General features: G+C 33.5%; 2 protein-coding genes across 4 annotated transcripts; both read left to right on the top strand.

Annotated features, from left to right (window-relative positions):
• Nucleotides 1-337: 337 nt before the first annotated feature.
• LOC122396190 (vacuolar protein sorting-associated protein 13) lies at nt 338-20,298 on the top strand. Of its 3 annotated transcripts, XM_043394368.1 has the most exons (60): nt 338-479; nt 662-906; nt 1,281-1,367; nt 1,447-1,644; nt 1,781-2,013; nt 2,088-2,226; nt 2,325-2,571; nt 2,660-2,894; nt 2,974-3,091; nt 3,172-3,418; nt 3,557-3,811; nt 3,890-3,989; nt 4,072-4,311; nt 4,396-4,579; nt 4,752-4,840; nt 4,923-5,043; nt 5,110-5,342; nt 5,418-5,555; nt 5,655-5,793; nt 5,883-6,100; nt 6,171-6,326; nt 6,412-6,546; nt 6,650-6,822; nt 6,899-7,200; nt 7,267-7,403; nt 7,479-7,767; nt 7,943-8,211; nt 8,301-8,423; nt 8,515-8,617; nt 8,680-8,826; nt 8,923-9,116; nt 9,177-9,314; nt 9,394-9,513; nt 9,602-9,781; nt 9,858-10,037; nt 10,135-10,296; nt 10,387-10,550; nt 10,629-10,749; nt 11,895-12,119; nt 12,202-12,417; nt 13,013-13,054; nt 13,403-13,471; nt 14,169-14,372; nt 14,460-14,597; nt 14,667-14,813; nt 14,881-15,029; nt 15,122-15,233; nt 15,301-15,539; nt 15,604-15,766; nt 15,938-16,154; nt 16,229-16,404; nt 16,498-16,617; nt 16,719-16,840; nt 16,927-17,240; nt 17,315-17,436; nt 17,507-17,676; nt 17,749-17,863; nt 17,933-18,064; nt 18,145-18,312; nt 18,383-20,298. In XM_043394368.1, the coding sequence occupies exons 2-60, from the start codon at nt 807-809 to the stop codon at nt 18,467-18,469; spliced, it is 9,861 nt and encodes a 3,286-aa protein (XP_043250303.1). In that variant the 5' UTR covers nt 338-479; nt 662-806; the 3' UTR covers nt 18,470-20,298. The 3 variants fall into 3 exon arrangements, with proteins under 3 accessions (XP_043250303.1, XP_043250305.1, XP_043250306.1); XM_043394370.1 differs by lacking the exon at nt 13,403-13,471; XM_043394371.1 differs by lacking the exons at nt 13,013-13,054; nt 13,403-13,471.
• Nucleotides 20,299-20,595: 297 nt separating this feature from the next.
• LOC122396580 (protein lifeguard 3-like) lies at nt 20,596-22,102 on the top strand. Its single transcript, XM_043395117.1, has 7 exons — nt 20,596-20,679; nt 20,745-20,989; nt 21,070-21,123; nt 21,195-21,285; nt 21,512-21,637; nt 21,717-21,866; nt 21,950-22,102. The coding sequence occupies exons 1-7, from the start codon at nt 20,596-20,598 to the stop codon at nt 22,100-22,102; spliced, it is 903 nt and encodes a 300-aa protein (XP_043251052.1).
• Nucleotides 22,103-22,383: the final 281 nt, after the last annotated feature.

Genomic DNA, 22,383 nt, shown 5'->3' with positions numbered 1-22,383 from the left:
TACTTTTGTGTTTTAATTTTATGTACCGCTTGTATTAGAATTCAAATATTTTTGTTATCCATCATCTAATTTTGTTTAAGTTTGATACAAATAATCATTATAAAAAATATATACGAAAAAACGTAATTATTACGTGACCTATATAAAGTGCGTCGATACAATTGTTTTGAATGTATTTAATATAGCATCAAATTTTACAAATGCGGTATCCGGAGATAATAATTTGTACTTGTGCGTTATCGTTGTACGTCGTTTTTAATCAACTATCATTTATACGAACAAAACAGTTGTCCTAATTACACCTACGGGTTTATATGTGTGTGTATGCATCAAACCAAGCGACCGCAAGCAGCTAGAATGTGAAGGTGGAATTGGTAAAATCAAATACGTCAGTGCATTGGCAATATTGTATTTTCGCATGATGTCATTTCTCACAGACGAAAGAATCATTATCAGTTTCTAGTTTGATACAATTTACGGTATTTAAACAATTTCGAAATTATATTTAAGAGTGGCATGAGCGTGTTTGTTAAACAAGAATTTGCATTGTTAGCATGTGCAATGACAACAATTGAGAAGTGTTAACGAATTACAGTAATTAAGATTATATATATATATATGTGTATTTCGTTTTAAATAATTTTAATTACACGGTTTCTAGGTTATACAATATACTGTTCCCATCGATCGATTTTACTTCAGCGCGTCAACCATTTGTTGGTTAACAAATGTTGAATTCTTGTTACTTGTTTTAGCCGTATTTATACATTTTATGCGAGGTGTCCGACACGGCATAAAGATCTACGATGGTTTTCGAATCGATCGTTACCGAACTCCTGAACAAGGTGTTGGGAGAATATATTCAAAATTTGGATAACTCGCAACTGAAGCTCAGTTTATGGGGAGGTAAACATTACGAATCGTTTGAACGTTTTTAATCATACCCTTGCTCGCTTTATGCTTCCTTACTTTTAATTACGAAAAACGTGATAACAACTTTTTATTTAATACTATGTTTTCGCAAATGTATTTAGAAATATGTATTATTTTTAGTAGATAAATATGACATCAACGTCTATTTATATTATAACTTGTTTATCTTGCGTGACACATGCTATGAAAACATTTATACAAACAGAACCTAACTCTGAAAGAAGTTAAGAAAAAATTTCAGATGTAGGGTATTTGATAAAAAGTATTTTTTCACAAACACAACGACGTACTAGAAAAGTATCTTTTATAAAAGAAATTAAACATTTCATTATATCTTTTGTTTTCAGGCGATGTTGTATTAAATAATTTATTGATAAAAGAAACTGCATTAGATGTGTTGGATCTACCTGTTAGATTGGAGTTTGGAAGATTAGGTTTGTAATATTGTTTACTTTCATTTATTCAGAAATTTTAAATATGAAATTAGCAGAAATGTTTGCCTTTTTTTCACAGGAAAGCTTATATTGAAAATACCATACAAAGATATGTGGAATGGTCAAATTGATGCAATTGTTGAGGAATTATTTCTACTTATAGTTCCTACTAGTCAGATTGTGTATGATGCTGAAAAAGAAGCAAAAGTACAGCTTGATACTAAACGGGCAGAACTTGCAAGAGTTGAGAAAACAAAACAATTGGCTGATACTAAATGTAAAGATTTGTCATTCTATAATTTTGTAATGATCAAGCTTATACAGTAGTGCCCACTTAAGTGTCCGCGGTCAGTTAAGCGTGGACACTACTGTATGTACTTCAACATACTGACTATCATAGTAATCTTTTACAGTACAAGAGAAGCTAGATGATTCCATGATCGAAAAACTCGTTGCTCGTATGATAAAGAATATTCATGTTGAAATTAAAAGAATACACGTGCGGTACGAAGATCATGTTTCGTTTAAAGATCATCCGTTTTCGGTTGGTTTTACACTTAATAAATTTGTATTAGAAAGTTGTACAGATTCTTGGAACACAAATGGCAATTTGAAAGATATGTATGCTATTCCACAAATTTATAAGGTAAGCAGAATTAGAAAATATATTGCAAGTGAATTATAATATTATAGTACAGGGAATGAAAATTATTTTTTCAGCTATGTACACTGGACGGTTTAGCTGCATATCTGAATACAACTGCAGAGCAATTTAGTAGTAGTGAACAATCGGACTATTCGGGTCTTTTTTGCTCCGGTATTGCAACTATAGATTACACTCCACCTGGTTATCAATATTGTAAGCAAACATATTATAAACATTATAAACATTATTATTTTTTTACACTATCGGATGTAACACAAAAATCACCTTGGAACTATTTCCGATTTCTCTAGTGTTGGGCCCAATAAACGTAAATGCGAAATTGAAGTTAAATCCAAAACCAGAGACAGATGGAAGTAATTACACTATTCCAAAGGTGTGGTTGGATCTAGAAATGCAAAAATTGAGGATAGGACTGGCGAAAAAACAATACCAAACTCTCGTTCAATTGGGCGAAGGGTTGGACCAAGCTCAAAAGGCTGCACCATACAGAAAGTACAGACCAAATTTGACATCGTATAGAGGACATTATAAAGAATGGTAATAACGCGTTACTCACACCCGAAGAACAGTAATAATTTAAGTACGAGACGCACGAGACATTCGATAAGTTTAATGTTACTTTTAGGTGGCGTTTTGCATACACTTGCATCTTAGAAGAAACGGTACGTAGAAGCCGCAGGAATTGGAACTGGAATCATATGAAACAACATAGGGACCTTTGCCGTCAATATGCTGACGTGTATCAAACGAAATTAACAAGCAAGAAAGTTGCACAGGAAATAGAAGATTGTCTTACAGATTGTGAAAGGAAATTAGATATTTTCAATTTGGTCATCATCAGGCAACAAATTGAAATGGAAGTTAGTATATTTGTTAATAAACCGTGTTCATGTATTTTATTGTTCCGTAATAATTTTATTTCTATTTTGTATTTAATAGGTAGAAAGATTGGCCGAAAAAGAGAAGAACTTAAAAGCAAAACGTGGTTGGTTTGGATTTCTGTGGTCTGGTTCGCAAGCAGAAGAGACTGAAGACTTGAACTCAGCAGCTGCAATAAGTAATTAATCATATTTTCATTAGACATCGGGCGAATATTCTCATTGTACGCGACATAAATTTTTATGATTTTCGTTTCAGTGCGGAAATTCGAACAGGCGATGACCCCTCAAGAAAAAGAAAAATTATACAGAGCTATTGATTACCAAGAAAATACCGCACCGACTCACTATCCTGAAACGTACGAGATGATCGATACCCGATTTCTTTTACACGAACTTCAAATTATAATTTTGGATATGGCTAAAGACCATCCGTGTATTTTGGATCTTCAACTACACGATGTTCGAGCGTGCTTCAAGTCGAGGCCGTCCGCCAATGCGATTTTGTATGTAATTTCTTAAACAAAACTTATGAACCGTGAACTATTTTAACACGTTTATTACTAGACCAGATTCATGAAATTTTCTACGACATTAATATTTTATAATATTTAATATGTATGAAAAAATTTGTTCTTTTACAGTGTTACAGCATCGATCAATGAGATGAAACTTTTAGGAACGAAGCAAGATGAACAGGTTCCATCGCTTTTTAATTCTCACGAGCATAGCGCGGATGCTGTTTTATTGTCCATATCGTATGAAAAAAATCCACTTGATAAATTGTGTGGCGATCGTGTCATTGTGAAGTCAACGTCCGTGGATATTATTTATGATGCACAAACTGTAATAGAATTGGTTAATTTGTTCAAAGTAGAAAACTCGTCGACTTTAAATCAGTGAGAATAACATTATACTTTTAGATAAGCATTTTACGATTGATTCCTTCCGATAATTCTAATACTTTTTCCACTTAGACTACAAGCAGCTGCAGCAGAGCAATTGGAAGGTTTGAAGGAAATGTCTGCTTTAGGTTTGGAGCATGCTATTCAAAAGCATTCAATATTGGACATGCAGGTACAATTCATATTGCACTAGTTTAATTGCAACGCTGTTACAGTGAACAAATCTTAAATTAACATTGATTAATGTTTGATAGGTTGACATGCAGGCATCCCAGCTAATCGTTCCGCACGATGGATTCTATAACGATACAAAATCACTGTTGGTAGTAAATCTTGGTAGCCTAAAAATGCATTCCTTAGAAAACCCAAAAGACGATAAAACGAACGTAACTGTTAAACAGTTAATCAGCATGGGTAAAAGCGAAGAGGATGTATTGTTGCATCTTAGGGAGCACAGTTACGATAAATTTGTTTTAAAAATAGTCGATTTTCAAGTATGTGTTTCTAACATTTTAAAAATATAAGATTGGTAAAAATGGAAAAACTGTATAGGATTTCAATGCGTAAATTACAATTAGGTATTAGTTTCACTGCCAGGAGAGGAATGGCGCACAATTTTATCGAAAGTAGATGATTCCATGACGCTACTGCAACCAACAACACTCGAAATTCAATTTCACAAATGCTTGATAACCGATGATCCTCTGCTTCCAAAACTTAGACTTATTGGTCAGTTGCCATCGGTTGTAATCAATATAACGGGTATGTATGTTGTATTTACTTCTTGAATACTTCAAAGGGGTTTTCTACAAGTTCAGTCGAAAAAGTAAACTTTCTTTGTTGTAATGTTTTTCTTGCCCTAAAAATGATATGCATATAACTTAAATTTCTTATTCAAGCGTTTTATAAGCGAAGATCTTTTCTTTTCCATTAGATAAACGCTTGTTACAAGCCCTCTCTATTGCTCAGAGTCTACCGTTCCCACAAGAAGAGGAACCCACAGAACTTCGGAAATTTTCACTCGTATGTTTCATATTGTACAAGTAATTCTCAATGTTGCTTATTCAGTGTTGCATCGTAATTATAAAATATCTATTGCTCGCAGAGTAAGTCCGTTTCTCAATTATCTTTGTTGAAAGAGCTAACTACAATTTCCGAGAAGAAGAAGGAGGCGGTTGTTTCGGTTAAACAGACAACTGATTTGGAAATGAAATTTGAAATGAAAGGTAAGGCATCGTATATTACGAGCAATCGAAATCGAAATCGATCTGACGATTATAAATCGGTTGCAGAATTTTCGTTGTTAATTTCGTCTCAAAAGAACGGATTGATAACGCCGTTTATGAATCTCGAGGTGTTACAATTGGAAGCAGAAATGTTACAACGGACGTACGATCAAGAAATATTATTGAGATTGGGCGGTATTCAAGTGAAGCAACATTACAAAGAAACAGACATATTTATGGTGAACACTCCTATGTCATCTGGTAAAGATGAATATCTGATAACAGTACAGTATATAAATGTAAGTTTTGAATATCCGAGTGCTAATTTTTCCTTGTTTTAAAAAAGTACAGCATTCGGTTTAACTTCACCTTAGGTAAACAAACGTTCGCCAGAATTTACGACCAAACACGGATCCGTTATTAAATTATTAAAACTGGAATTTACAACGTTGGATGTTTTACTTCACCAGGAAGCTCTTATAAGTCTTCTTCAGTTTGCTACTTATATGCAGGTAATCTTTTAAAATGCTTATAAGTTAAAATGAAAGCTAGTTACAACAAAGTTAAGTAATAATAGTATGTTTACCACCGTTACGTTGTTTATATTAAAGGATCAAATGAATGCTATAACGAGCAGTAGAATTGAGAAAGAGCGTCGAATGCGTCCACGCCATTTGACTTCTATTCAAGAAGAAACGTCTGCATTCTTCAAGGAACAAATTCAGAAACAAAAGTTTAGATCAACATCTCGTAAGTACTTAAATGCGTTGTATTATAGTTTTATCATTTCTTGTCAAGAAAGTAGAGAATAGATAGTTTCACAAATACACATATTTCAGGTCGAAGAAAAGCAGTGATCGAGGATATAGATTTAAAGATTCAAGCGAAAGTTGGAACTATCTGCATGAAGTTAGTCAGTGAATGCAGAGAAATCTCTGCCTTTTATATCGCCGGTATCACTGCTGGATTCATAATGAAGACTTCTTATTCTCAAGCAAACGTTAATTTATCATCTATCAGTATTATAGACCTTAATGCTGCATCCGCTTATAGAGACGTAAGACACAATTTATTAACATAATTTACATGTATATATTTTACATTCTTCGTCGATGATTTCGGTGCAGATTGTATCAGTAGCGGAGTATACAGAATCGTTACAAATTCAAGCTACGATGTACAATATTGAACCGACAAATGTTGATAAGAACAATATGTCCATCACCGTTTTAATGGGTTGTTACCGTATTATCTTTTTAAATATGTTTGTCACTAGTATTATGGTGAGTGAAAGCCTTTTCTTAAAAATGTTTCGAAATTCAAATATATTAGTTTGTAGAAGGTGTGAAATAATATTTAATTTTTTAGAGTTTTTTGAATAATTTTCAAGCAGCCCAGCAAGCTATAAAAGACGCGTCAGCAGCAGCCGCAGAGGCTGCGAGGACAAACATCAAAGATGTTCAAGAAAGCGCTGCACGTATTGGGCTTGCAGTGAAAATCAAGGTTTGCGACAGCGTATATTTTATTTGATAACTTGTTTTGAAAAATACTCAATTTCTGACTAATACGAAAACAGTATTATAAAGTGTTGATAATCACTGTTTAGGCTCCTGTAATATATGTACCAATGCATTCGAAAAACAATCATTGTTTAACGCTGGACATGGGTAATCTTACTATATGCAATGTTTTTAAAAAATTGGAAGTTGCAAATGAAAACGGGGATTCCCCAATTGTCGATGAAATGAAAATTGAATTACAAAACTTGAAATTATCAAGGTAAGAACTGGAGATATACGTACATAGCAGTTGACTACTTTATATCCGTAATACGAACTTACTATTTCTACAATAGGGTGAAATTGAACATGGAGAAGTTTGAAATCGAAAATGAAATATTACTATTAGAACCGGTCAGCTTCACATTGCTTATTAAACGGAATTTATCAACTGCGTGGTTTACATCTATACCGGACATTGATATGTCCGGAAGATTAAATAAAATTAATGTGCTAATAAGTAAAGAAGATTATGTGACTGCGTTGAAAGTGTTGGAAGAAAATTTGGGCGAAGTGGCCGAAGACACGAAATTCGTGCAAAATGTTAGTCAAAACGAAAAGAAACTTGAAGTAGAAGTTCTGCAACACCATCGATCCGGTAACTCTAAAGAATGATACGTTTTATTTACAGCAGAGTAAATTAATTATACTTCTATTCAAACAGATGAATTTGGAGAACCCACTGTGTCAAGTATGGAAGATAGAGAGTTTCAAGAACAAGTGAACATACACACATCCATTAAATTTGAGTTTGTTATGGATAGTCTTGTGATCAGTTTATTTACGGGTGGTTCAAAAATGGTATTCACTCTTGGTAATCTTGTCGTTTATGTTCACGCTCCAGTATACGCGTATAAATATTAAAATAATTTACAGCTTCGATCGCAAAGTTCTCTTCTACATCTGCCAGAGAATGGTTTAGCCAAATTCTGTTTGACTCATTTCGCGCTGAAAGGTAGAATATTTGCTGATGGATTAATGGCAACATCGATACTTCTGATGAACTGTACGTTGGACGACACGCGTCAAAGTAGACAAGGTTCTCTTATCAGAATTATGGAAAGAACAACAGAAGTACCTTCTATAGACGACTTGGAAAATGAATCAAATTCTGTTCGCAGCATGTTAGACATGACTATCAGACAGAGTTCAAACGACATGTTCGGTAGGTTTTTACTTGAAAAATTTCAAAAGGTCCAATCAAACATCATAAAATCATAAATTCTTAGAAAGCTTAATAGCGCTGGACTGTCTGGCTTCAACAAGTTTTTAAAATAACGAGATCATTATTTCTGAAATGATACAACGTAAATAAATAGTTGGATTTTGTTTATTTACAGTGGATGTTAGAGTATTTTCCTTCAGTATAATTGTATCACTTGATTATTTAATGAAAATAAAGGACTTTTTCGCGTCTGAAGAAGCACCGTCGAATAAGGCGATGCCTCAAAATATATCGAAGAATTATAACGAGTCTGTAGTTAAAAAGAAACAAACTCAAGCTGTACCGAATAACAAAATGTTCACGATTAATTTACACGTCGAGAAGCCGGATATCATTCTCCTCGAAGACATGGATGACATAAACTCAAATTGCATCATACTAAATGTAATAAATATCTATCAAAAAATATTTTTATCATTACATAGTATTTCACATGTTTCGTAATTTACATACATCTGATATTGTATTTTAAGACCGAGCTGTTACTGAAAGTACGTTTGATGGGTGAACATCAAGTAATAACAGGTTCCATAAAAGATTTAACGATTTTGGCTGGTATATACAATCCACAGAAGAGAAGCGATTGGATATATCAGGTAAAAAGGAAAAACTATATTTATATCTCATGCTGTTTCACATATGACTGGTACAGAAGAGACTAAAATGAGAATTTTCTGAATTTTTTAGGTCCTAAGACCGTGTAGTATTAGCGTAGCGGGTTCCACGCTGGAAGAGAAAGGACTTCATGTCGATGTTTGTTGTACTGACATTCACGTATCCGTTTCCCCAGGTAATTTATCGAATCACTAAACATAATTTGTGCAAATAAAAATTCGACTTTTCGATTCACAGGTGTCATAGAGATATTGAATAAAGTTGTTCATACTGCTACAAAAACGGAAGTAAAAGATGAAGAAGTTGTAATTTCTGAACCAAATCACAACGGATTGTGGATCATAACGCCGTTCGAAGAAAATGATTTTTGGTTTTTACATACAGGTTCGCTACGATATAGTATCGAATTCGAAAAAATTTAGACAATCGATTATTTCGAAAAGCATTTAAATTTTTTATATCCCGTTTTTTATTCTGTAGAGGTAGGAATGGAAGCTATGGAAAATCTTTCGTTCACTGATCACGATGTGACACTCTATAAACCAGAATTAGCAATAATATCTGCGCCGACAATTTTGTTCACGTTAGAAGCAGGCGTTGGTAATAAAACATTACCCATGCTTCTGCTTCACATCGGGTTCCAAAGCAACGTAAACGATTGGAGCTCAAAATCTGTAAGTAATGTTAACACTTGGACTATTTTTATTTATTGACCAATACACGCATACTTTTAGATGAGTGTGGAGGGTACAATGTCACTGATAATGGCGTATTACAACAGCCGTCTCGCGTTATGGGAACCATTGATCGAGCCAATAGAAGCCACTAAAAATAAAAAACGAATCTCAACACCTTGGGAACTAGAAACTAAAGTAATGCATCCGTCATTGCAACCTTAAATCGTTTATTGTTATTTTTTATTTTTACAGTCCTCTGATTACTGTTCCATAGATTCAATTCAATGACGTGGCAGTAAATTCTAGGGGAGCGAGCGTAATGAGCCCGACTTCGGACAGCGAGCCAGAAGAATGGCATCAGATCCCTAAAATGTCTATAGATATAATATCTTCTGTAAGTTGAACGATCGAAAGATGTATTTTGATAATATATTTTATACTAACAACGGTGTACGAAACATGTCCATGATATTCTGTACTAGGAAAATTTAGAAATAACCGTAAGCAAAACTTGTTTGGACGTACTTAAACAACTTGGCAATGCGTTCTCGTCGGCGATGGAAGCCAGTGAAACGGGAACCGCGAAAAGTGTGGCGCCCTACGTACTTAAAAACGAGACTGGCCTAGCAATGGTTCTAGATTTGAAACGCAGTCACTTCAAGGTTTCGTATAGCGTATCAGAATTATGAAATCAAAGTCATAGTCCGTGATATGTTTTCAGACAGAATATCGTTCCAGGTTTTTAACGATGGATCGACGACTGTGAATGATAGCGTCGTTTCATACATGGAAGTAATTCTGGAATCTGGCGCGTCGATAGAGCTGGCACCGAAAACAACAAAAACAGAAATACCTTTGCTCGACCAAGTGAAAACCGAATCGATTCAAGAGAGAGAAGATGACAAGTTTATTATCACGGTAATTGCTCGGATTTCGAATTTGCGATCTTGTTAGATTTATTGTGCTTATTAAAGTAAGATAATCTTTAAACAATATGTAATAATATTTATTGAAGTTCAAAGAAATCGGTGGTACTTTGGCTATACCAGTCTTAAGAGCCGATAAGAGATTCTTCTCGTTAAGATACCGGAAAGAAAGTTCTGAAGAATGGGGTATCGTGTCAGATGTTGTAGTCGATGAAGGAAGTACTATCGTTACTCTTAGAAGCATCCTTCAGGTGAGCAACATGTAATTGTATTGCAGCAAATGTAATCAGATTATAATTTGTCCAACTGCGTTTGATTTAAATTAATTGAATATGTTTCAGGTGCATAACCATTTCAGTGAACCGATATCGGTATATTATATGACTAAACGTGGAAATGAAGTCGAATGCGTGGGCACCGTTGCTCCGGACAGTAAATTAAATCTTCCACTAGATGCTGTATACACACCAACGAATATTTATTGGTTGTTTTTTAGCGTCGATCGGTAATTTACATATTTAAAATTTCCTTTCAATATTCAATATTTATATATGTTTATAAATATATTTAATCTTGCGTGTAGGTACATGGTTTCGATAGAGCCATTCGTGTGGAAAGATCTCCAAAAAACTGTCTCTATGAGCAAACTTTTAAAGTGTGAAAGTCGAACGAAACAAGATGTCGTAGAACCATTTTATATAAAGGTATTTAATCAAATTACGTACGCTTATTCCTTGAAATCTAGCCGACTCTCTTGCGTTGTTTATTTCTACCTTTCATACGAGAAACCGTTACACTGTATAATACATAGCACAAGTATCACTCTATGCATTTAAACGAACAATGTGTATCGAACAATACATTCGACGGTAACATAATGAGATAGTTATTTAATTTTAACTCTATAATGAAAAAGTTTCGTTGAAACATTGCATAATTTCATAAGCAGCAGTTTTTATTTTTAGATGTTTTTCGTGATGATTGTGGTTGGTAGTATTTTATATAATAATGACACTATTGGCTTATTATTGAATGCTATTAACTGGCGATCCATATTCTGTCGTTTCGTTGATTACGTCAAGCATCTTTGCTTCAAAACTTTATCCTCAGAACACCCAAAATATTTGGAAGCACCTATTCAGGTACTGCCATTATTCAAATTAGTTTTGAAAAGAGGTTTGTCAATCAGTATACGTTGAATATAAAAAAAAAAAGATATGTATTTTTATTACCGCTGTTAGATAGTTAATATACCTTAAATGTGAATGCGTATTTGCAACAAACAATTTCGTAGTATATAGTATAATTGCTAGTTGTGTTAATATTAATAATATATCAATAACAGGCAAACATGGAAAAGAAAGTGAACAGAGTTAAATCATTTGTCTACTAAAGACGATCATTTTTTTATTTCAACGGAATAATTTTTTCTATTGCTAAATACGTTATATTAAAGTTTTATCTTTTGGGTTTTTTTTTTCATTATTTTATTTTTTATCTCTATATATTGTAGTATCCGGTATTTAGACTTAATAAATTATTGTTTATTATTTCTAATTCTTTAATTTCTTTATGTTTCGTACAATGACGATATCCACGAGTTTCAAATATAGCCGTAAAAAATTTATATTAGTGTGCGTTGCAATATGTTCACTGCACGTGTTATATGTTTCACTCGTGTTTTATAGAATGAATGTATCGTTATTGTTATGCTGTAATGTTGAAAGTATTGTTTACCGATTTAGATCGTTGTATAAAGAGCAATAGAGTAACATAGTAGAATAAAGAATAATATAAACGTTTAAGAAAATGTTTAACGGATTCTAACGATTTGTCGCAACGATTACAGGTCGTAGGTGAAATAGAACAGGTTTACTTTGAAAATACTAGCCGACACACGATGGCAAGTACCATTTACAATGTTCACTTATATCCATCTGTGTATTTGAAGAACTTCCTGCCTATTGATATAATTGTATGTTTACCTGGAGCTGTGCAAGAGAAGCTTTTAGAAGCAGGCACATCTTATCAAATTCCTACAATTGATCCTGGAAAATCATACATAATCATAAAGGTAAACTACTTATAATTAGTTCTAGGATTATTTCAACGTTTTACAGATATTTTAATACCATGAATTCTCCAATATATTGCAGTTACCAAATTATTTAGAGAAGGATTGGTCATGTCGGGGTGAACTAATAGCAAATCCACCGGAATTTTCAGTTTGGTCATTCGAGTCTTTTGACAGTGTACAAAAGGTCGTGTTAGACTTGGGAATGCATACATCTTACGAACATGGATCTATAGTCATGGCATTGTATTGTCCGTTTTGGATGTTGAATAAAACAGGTTTAATGTTGTCTTACAAGGTAAGTAACAGGAAAATACTTTTTTATTATAATATTCCTTTATAATAACGTAATCTGCCATTTTTACCCTGTTCAGCTAAATGTACATTTTGCTTGTAATCATACATGTGTGTGTGTGTGTGTGTGTGTGCGCGCGTGCTCGTTTTTTCTGCATAAACAAATATCCTAATAAATTTGTTTAAATTTTATTATATTTTATATTGTATAATTTATCTTCATTTTTATAGAATATATTCGTAAGTTCCATTCATATAGATTTATAATAAAATGCGAATAAACTATAATCAGACAATTAAATATCACGAGATATCCTGATGGTACAAAAAATATTCTGTTTATAATTTTGCATTATCAGTATAAAGTGTTTCGATTTACAAGACATTAATAATAGCAATTGTAACGAAGCTGTTGATTTTTAGTAGTTGATTTAGTTATGTAATTAATCCCTTTACGCAGTGCTTGAGTTCGATATTTTGCGCAATACGTTAGAGCTGTGCTGTATTGTGCATGCTGAAAAGTAGTATAATATTGTAAATGTCCCAAAACCTGTACGATCGTACGTCATTCACTACTTACACGATACATTATTTTGCAGAAGTCGAGTAAGGGTGGTAAAGAACATTCAAGCCCGATAAAGGTAGTGATTTCATGTTATGGTATACTTTTGTGCTTATGGATGTAATACATGCTAAAGAAATTGTATCACATAGTGGTGGGCTAACGTGATGTTTATTTAAGAACTTTAGAGATTTAAATTATTTTGAAAAATGTATTTTTTTTTTTCCAATTTAAAATCGAAGTCTTTAATTTTTAAGCTGAAGTTCAGTACTTTAATGTAATAATAGTAGCATGTTGAGTATTAATCAGCTATCAAATTAGCATGTTGAAGTAAAAAGTTTTATTTGCATCGTATTGAGCGTAATACTTATAAGTAAAACTACATTTTACACGGCTTTATCACGATACATAGAATGGTATATTTCAGAGTTTGGGTTGTGTCAGGAAACCCTGTCAACAACGCGGTGAATACAGGAAGGAGAAACCATGTTCAGTGGTACATTGTTTTCATTTTATATTGATGACGGTGGTTTAATATTTTGTATACCTTGGACTTAAATTCTAACATAATTTAACAAATTGGTCTGATCGCTGACACACTAATCATAGGGATCTATTTACACTATGATCGGCGCTTTGTTTCCAACTAAACACATTATTATTTCATCGCTAAGGAAACAGTGATCATTTGCTATGCATAATTAAGTATCTCGTTAATTATAATGTATGTATGACGTTAGTTATAATGTTGGATTTCGTTTATGTCGGTGGCATTTTATTAATCTGCTTATAACTGTATCATCATAGTTTTGCAACATTACGTATATTTTTGCATTTTAAAAACAGGCAACTATTGATTGTAAACAAATTCTGCAATTTCACTTTTATACATAATTGTCTAAGCACAATGCACGATCATTAGACGAATCGAGCAACGCAGAAGCTTATAAATAATTATTGCAACTAATGTACGCAAAATTTGAAACAAATTTTTCGTTTAATACGAAAACGAAGATTATGCGCAAATTTTTATTGGAATTGTTTGTGTAACAATGTAACGTTGTTACTTTCATTGAACGATATTGTACAAATGTTGGGAACATTAAAATCAATTTCTATTTTCTATGCACGTCGTGCGCAAAATATTGAAACGCAACGTCAATCCAAATGTTTGATTTTATATATGTTTTCAGAGCGGAGATGATTTTTTGAATGTATTGTATCACCCGGAGAATTTCAAAGGACCCATATTATTTTCATTTCGCTCGAAAGTATTTTTTGGGAAAAAGAAGGCGATGATTCGAATCGAAGACGGCGAATGGTCTGAGAAGTTCCCAATAGATGTTGCAGGAAGCGAAGGAGTAGTCGTTTGCAGATATAATGGATTGACGTACCAGGTTCTCGCATAATTTATAATTTCAAGCTTACATTTTGAGTATATTTAATAGAGAGCAAAAAGACATTATATTTTATACATGTTACAGATCGGGGTGCACAATCAGTTGACGTACAATTCTTTAACGAAACAGATTACGTTTACTCCATACTATGTACTCATAAATAATTCGAATTTTCTGATCGAATGTCAAGAAGGTGACAGACCAGCCGATCCTATGATGAAGGTAATTGGTCAGATGTACATGTTAAAAAAATGGATCTGGAACATTATTTATTACTGCATTCGTTTGTAGATCCCTCCTGGCGAATGTACTGCTCTTTGGCCCCGTTCTGAAAATGAACAAAAAACTTTAAGAGCTAAGGTCGCTAGTGAACCTGAAAAAACTGCACCATTCGTTTATACAGATAGTCATACAACTTTATTAAAATTAAATAATAAGGTATGCTTTCGACGAAATTGTTTGAAGCGTAAATTATTTTAAGACTAATCCCAAGTTCGTTTAACAGTACGGTGGAATCAATGTGGATGTACAAATAAGCGAGGGAGGAGTTTACATTTCCCTTTCTGCTTATACTTATGGAAATGCTCCGGCTCTAATTATCAATCACACGCCGCATACTATTCATTTTTGGGAGAAAGGTTCATTGAACGTCAGGTACATTTATTTATCGTAAAATCGAACATCGTTCTTTTTGTATTTCGCTAGCAGTTGTACCAAAAGCAGTAAATATGCAAATTATTTTATAGATCCGTGCAGTCATTTAATAGGATGTTTTATACATGGGAGAATCCAGCTGGACCTCGGAAATTAATGTGGGAGGATAATAATAAGAAAGAGATCGAACATACTCTACGAAAGGTAAAAATCTCTACAGATTTGTATAGCAAGATGATTAGCCGGAATCTACTGAAGTTGCATTTTTCAGGATTTTTTAGGCGCTTTTCATTTGCCAGATTTGGACGAGGAAGTGTTTCACGTATCGTTTTTGGACGGCACGCAACGAATACTTCTGTTCACAACGAGTATGAAAATTGCAGAAGACTGTCAGCTTGTAGGTGATCTTGAAACTATAGAACAGGAAGTGACAATAAGTATTCACGGGGTTGGACTTTCGCTTGTTAACAACGTAACGAGAATAGAATTATTATATATGTGCATAGCCAGGTAAGTCTGACACTTTGACTGGCATGCAAAATTCATAGAATTTAAAAATCTATTTATAATGCAGTTCTGATATCATATGGGAAACGAGTAAGTCATCCGCTCATCGTTGGCGTGGTATCAGTACAAGAGATGTGATACTTATCGAAGAAGGTTATCAGAAATATATACGGGAATTACAAATAGGAAAGGACCCACCATACAGAGTGATGCTCGAACCAAAATTGGAGGTAAGGAATATTAAAGACATTCATTGATTTGTTAACATGCTGACTGTCAGGCCAAAATTTATCATAGTCAAAATTAATTTTTTCAACTTTAGAGTAAGTCCCGTCTTCCATATGCGTGACTATCAACAATGTTAATACTTGTTATATTTACTAACAAGAATTACATTTCAGGTCGATTACTTGAACATGGAAATGTTAAGACCACATCATAGAACTCTGCGACGCACGTTTCAAACCGGTCTATGGTTACAGTATCGAGCATCGCTACACCAAGTCCAGTTGCACGCAAAAATCAATAGACTTCAAATCGACAATCAACTTTCCGATTGTGTTTTCCCAGTTATATTAGCTCCAGTTCCACCCCCAAAAAGCGTCACGCAAAGTACCGGTGAGCACTTCTATTGAAAATGTAAATATTATAAAAATGTGGAGGAAAATTCGTCAATGTCTATATTTTTACAGTAATGAAACCATTTGCTGAACTCGGCATGGTTAAACGCTTATTAGAGCACAGCAGTGTCCAGCAGTTTCGGTACTTTAAAGTTCTTATACAAGAATTTCACGTGAAGGTGGATATTGTATTTATTAATGCAATAATGGGGCTGTTCGAAGCGAATGAAATGAACGACGCGGAAACGGTAAATTGTATTCGTATTATTATTCCTTATACCTGCATAAATGGTCACAGGGGACACTGAATTATTAAATAATTGCTCTGTTGTATATTATAGAGCAAACTATTTAAACTGGACATGAAATTGGTAGATGAACCTTTAATGTATCATGTCAGTTTAATCACTACGGCAGAACAGAAGAACTTCTTTGATTTACTTCATTTCTCACCCTTGAAGGTTTGTTTTTTTTTTTATAAAATATTACAGGACAACACTGTTTTAAGCAGACATCGTATCAAAACTATAAACTTGCATCAAATTTTTTTTACCCCTTCCAGATTCACATAAGTTTCTCAATGGCTGGTAGTAACAGTGGACCTTCTGCAGTGCCTCAAGTATTAAATGTATTATTACAAGGAATAGGTGTCACTTTAACCGACATCAACGACATTGTTTTCAAGTAATTCGATTCACAGTGACATTTCTAATTCGATTAATATCGATGTGTACCGCGAGGGTGTATAATTCTATTTTTTTCCCCCACAGACTAGCGTATTTTGAAAGGGATTACGTTTTCATGACCAACAAGCAACTCATTTCTGAAGCAACGATGCATTACGTGGGACAAGCAATTAAACAGGCGTACGTCCTCGTTTTGGGACTCGACGTAATTGGCAATCCGTATGGACTTGTAGTTGGTACTATGAAAGGTATTGAAGATCTGTTTTACGAACCTTTCCAAGGCGCTATACAAGGGCCCGGAGAATTCGCAGAAGGTTTACTCTTCGGCGTAAAGAGTATGTTGGGCCATACTGTCGGAGGAATGGCTGGAGCAGTTTCTAGAATAACCGGAGCTATGGGTATGTTTCTTCGTTATTTTAATTTTCAGAAATTATCGAAGTAAATTTATTGCTCTAATTTGATAATTTTCTAGGCAAAGGTATAGCTGCTCTTACCTTCGATAAAGATTACCAAAGGAAACGACAAGAACAGCTCAACAGACAACCTACTAACTTGCAAGAAGGTCTTGCTCGTAGTGGAAAGGGTTTAGTAATGGTACGAAAGTAATGGTGTCGCTTGTTTGTTCATTTTTAGAGAAAACTGACAAGTCATTACATTGCTCTAGGGTGTAGTCGACGGTGCAACTGGCGTGGTAATGAAACCTATATCGGGAGCTAAAGAAGAAGGTGTAGAAGGTTTCTTCAAAGGTTTTGGAAAAGGTGTCGTTGGCCTCGTCACTAGACCAACTGCTGGCGTTATAGACTTTGCCAGTGGGTCGCTTGGAGCAGTGAAACGGTATGTAAAAAAGAACAAATTTTGTTGAACCAATTAACGCAAATAGGTTTTACGTATTTTGACTTTTTTCAGCGCCACCGAGTTGAGCGAAGAAGCGAAAAGAGTAAGGCCGCCTAGATTTTTCCAACCAGACAATTTAGTCAGACCATATATACGGGAAGAAGCTGAAGGACACAAGATTCTAAATGTACATAATGCTAAAGTATTACCAAATTAACCCCTTTGCAGCGATCGATCTATTTGTTAATTTTTGCAGGAACTGGAGAAAGGAAAATACGCAAACACCGATATCTATTTTTATCATGTATTCGTTCTTAAAGATGTAGTGTTGCTCACAGACAAGAGGATAGCGTACATAGAGCATAGCGATTTATTCGGTGGATGGCGAGTTAGTATATTTTTTTAAAAGCTGACCAAGGAATTGGTACAAGGTATATTTAATTTATGTTTTTAATATGTATTTCGTAGGTCGATTGGACTTACACGTGGCAAGAAATCAGCGCGTTACCGAAAGTAGTCGATAGAGGAATCCAGATTTTTGTTAAGGGTAGCGGTAAGGGGAAAAAACTCGGAAACTTATTTGGTCGCGCAGACCAATCAAAAATAATTTTAATACCAGATGATAGAACGAGACAGGTTAGTGATTTAAATAAGTATTCTCTTAAATTAAATATAAATAGTAATATATTCTTCGTTGTCTTCGTAGCTTTTATGCAATAAAATGAAAGAACAAATCAATCAGAGAGAGATTTTAATATCATCGAAACCAAGCAAGAAAGTAGGTGACACATAAAACACATACTTTAATACCGAAGTACAGTTATTTAAACTGATAGTGCCTAGCGTCGTAAACTTATATTAAGCTTTGCAAGCGAAATTTCACAAATTCTATTATTATATACATTATAAAAAAAAAAAAAGAAGTTTTCTATAAACACTATTTACAAGACTGATGTTTAATCGAAACCAGTTTAAGGTGAAGGAAGATCAGTATATAATTTTCTATTTATTACGTTCCAATTTCATTTTTAAAGTTCCGATATTTTTTCTTATCGTCTGTTAATATTTTTACCGTTGAATGTGCCGATTTTAAATTCCATAAAACGTTATGATATTAACGACACTTAACAAATCGCTTCTTACATTTTCAATCGATGCATACAGTAGTAACTATCATGTTATGCAGTATTATGTGAAATCATTATTATAGCAATCGTCTTTATCGTTAAAGGTTCTTCATACATTTATACATACACATATTATATGAATGAAAGAGTATATGACCTTGAAATGGTAATGTTAATATTTAATTATTTTCGTATACAAAGTTACGCATAGAATCCAATAAAAAGAATCGTCAATCAAAGTACAGAATATACACAGACCTGCAGCTTTCGTAAAATATTTTACGCTGTGCTTCGCGAACGATAATTTTTATCGATGCATAATAATAGTCTTAATTGCATGATTATAAAATAAGGGAAAATAAGTTCAGTACATTCGAATGATTTTTAGTAGATTGTTCACAACGATATTATATTTTTTGTGTCATGTTACGTGATAATAAGTTTAATCAAAGTTAATTTTATATGCTATATGCACAGAAGCGAGAGTGCAAATTTAAGCGCACATCTTAAGTTCGATTAAACCTCTATGTGTACCTGCCTAACTATGTTACCATTGTACATATAAATACAAAATATTTCTAAAGATATCGTTTTTATATCGTGTATGACAATTGTTTTTTCTTAGATATTTATCGTCAAAATTTGATAGTAAGTTCGAGTATCTTTACATACAATATCGTAAGATTTTTTGTACAGTTTGTTACTTGGTTTATATACAGTATGAATCTACATTGTATTTCGACTAATTATAGTATCAGCCATATTTTTAATATTATGTATTGCGCGTTCTTAGAGACAGCCGGTACCGACCGTTGATAGCATATAATTATTACTAGAAAATGTACGCGTGCGAGTTAAATACACACATATATTTAAAAGTGGAAGAAAAATGTCCAAAGATGTTTCACTGTATCTTTCACAGCTTATAAGCTACATACGTTACTATTGGAGACGTACGAGAACCCATGCGTCAGAAGAACTAGAGCCAATATTTTAATACATCTTTCATTCTCATTATTATCAGAGTCATAACAGAGACTGAAATTGGTTACTTCAATGAACAATAGATATTTGTTATTATTTACTTATTAAAGTAAAACGAAGGATTTTTATTTGATAATTATTCAATCATACTTTTCTTTTGGGAACCCAACCCAACCATCCGGTTCTTGCACGCCTCTAGTTATTGTACAATCTAAACTACCCTTCAAATGAATGAACTATTTAGAACACGTTGATGCTGAAGAAAGATATATCTGTATTGTTATACAATATTATTTGTACAAAAGAAATGTACTATACGTTAAGAGAATTAAATCTTTTGCTTTGTATTGCTTTCTTTAATTTCGTCTTTCGTTGTGTATATATAGTAAGAGACTTTAATTCTTATCTCGTTTAACGTGCATTGTATTCCGTATATCGTCACCGATTACTATGCACGGTAAATGTTTCTGTACATCGTACGAAGCGCTGTAATTGTATACGTTTATATTGTTAGCATTGTATCACACGTTCGTTTGTTTATTTATGGATGCTTGACATTTTCTATCCACGTATATTGATATCTTAAATAAGTAAAATATGGAAACAGGCAAGAATAAACCTATACGAAGCATAAAGTGACAATTATTTGCTACTTAATTGTAAATATTATAAACGTAACATTTATTTCGTTCAATCGCGGTGGCGTAATGTATTTAGATAACATGTATACATTTAACGTTTAATTTAGTGCTCCAGATACAGTGCATGATTGTTTAAATATTTGATAGTATATATTATCAATCGCTCGATGCAAGGGGATCAAGAGATTCGGCGATTTATATCGGGCCCGCCGCAATTACCACCCCTGTTCGAAGGACAACAGATTCAGACAGTGAGCAAAATAAAAAAAAGCACAAGTTTTATATCAATTAATAAATTTATACTTTTCATCATTAGGGGCCCTATACTGTTACTGTCACGGCTGATATGGTAGCTCAGAGGGAACGAGAAAACGAGGAATTGCATAGAGCGTGGCTAGAACATCAACAAAGAAGAGTAATGGGCCCAGACGACGATGATTCCGATTATGTAGGGGAGTTTAAGCAAGAAGTCGTGAGAAGAAATTTCATTAGAAAAGTCTTCTCTATATTAACATTACAGTTGTTGTTCACAGCCTGTGTCATAGCGTTCTTTCTTTTTGTGTCAGTGTTATATGTTAAAAATACTAAAATCATTTAATTTTGATTTAGGAGCGTGATAAATTTTATTGTTCACATTTTAGGGACGCTGCAAGAAAATTCATGATAATACATTGGTATTTTTGGATTATAGCCATGTACGTAAACTTTATCACTGTTTACGAATATTTCAACGATCGATAACTACTTATTATTTTTTTTTGTTTAGGATATGCTTCACCGTTTCCTACTGCGTTGTGTCTTTCTCTAAACGCGCTAGACGTAAAGCACCATATAATTACATCTGGCTATGCAAATTGGTAAGACGTTTAATTAAATGCAGTCTCTGATTAACCAGGCGTTTATCGTTGGTCGGTAAATATAATTTAGATAAAAATTCAATAACGATTATTTGTTATTTTGTTCTTTGGTTGAAATGTTATACCAGGAACAGAGAAATTTGATTATTAGAAAAAGAACAGAAATTAGATTAAAATTAGTTCAACAAATTGGTAACAAAAATGTCAACTGTTATATTGGTTCCAGACATTGGCAATGTCGTATTTAGCTGCTTTTGCATCGGCATTTTATGAGGTCGAAATTATTTTAATGGCATTGGGTATGACGGCGCTAATTACATTCGGGATAGGCTTACTGGCAACATTTTCAAAGGTACATTTGCATACAAGTTTATTAAGTAATCCATAAGGAATGGAAAACAAATTTGATGTAATTTATAACAATGCTACAGTTTGACTTAACAATGAGAACAGGATTGATGATGATCGTCGGTTTGGCTTCCATTGTTAGTATTTTCGTAATGATGATACTTCTGATGTTTACGCACATAAAAGTATTACACGTAATTATTTCTGTTATAGGAATGATATTACTATCAATGGTAAATATACAATATTATTTACTTCGAATAGAATATACTTTGCTGTACGAAAAATATATTTAAAAAATAAATATATGTTCTAGTATTTGTACTTTGATGTGCAAACAATTATGGGTGGACGAAGAATAGAAATATACCCGGACGAAGTTGTATTCGCAACGGTGCAAATTTATGTTGACATTATATTGTTATACCAGTACGTGCTAATGTTTATGGGTTTGATTCATGAACGTTGAATATTGAGACGGTGATGACATTGTGTTACATAATTTTACACAGTATTATTTGGTATTGTTGACTACTATTTATGAAACGAATAAAGACGTTAATAAAAATTAATATTGTCAAATGTCTTTGGTTCGAATCATAATGTTACGAGAAAGTAATATGTGCTCCAATGACGTACAGGTCCGCTCATCGCAGGAGACTTTTGTAATCTGCGAAGCACGTGCTGCGTACCTAGTAATCCATCAGTGACGTAGTGGGGGAACGAGACTGGAAGTGGGAGAACGCAGTA

Source organism: Colletes gigas, unplaced genomic scaffold (assembly GCF_013123115.1).
Source record: "Colletes gigas isolate AHSC1104 unplaced genomic scaffold, ASM1312311v1 Colletes_gigas_Sc00007, whole genome shotgun sequence".
Lineage (NCBI taxonomy): Eukaryota > Metazoa > Arthropoda > Insecta > Hymenoptera > Colletidae > Colletes > Colletes gigas.
Note: the sequence above shows the minus strand (reverse complement) of the source record. Positions and strands in the feature narration are given on the sequence as shown.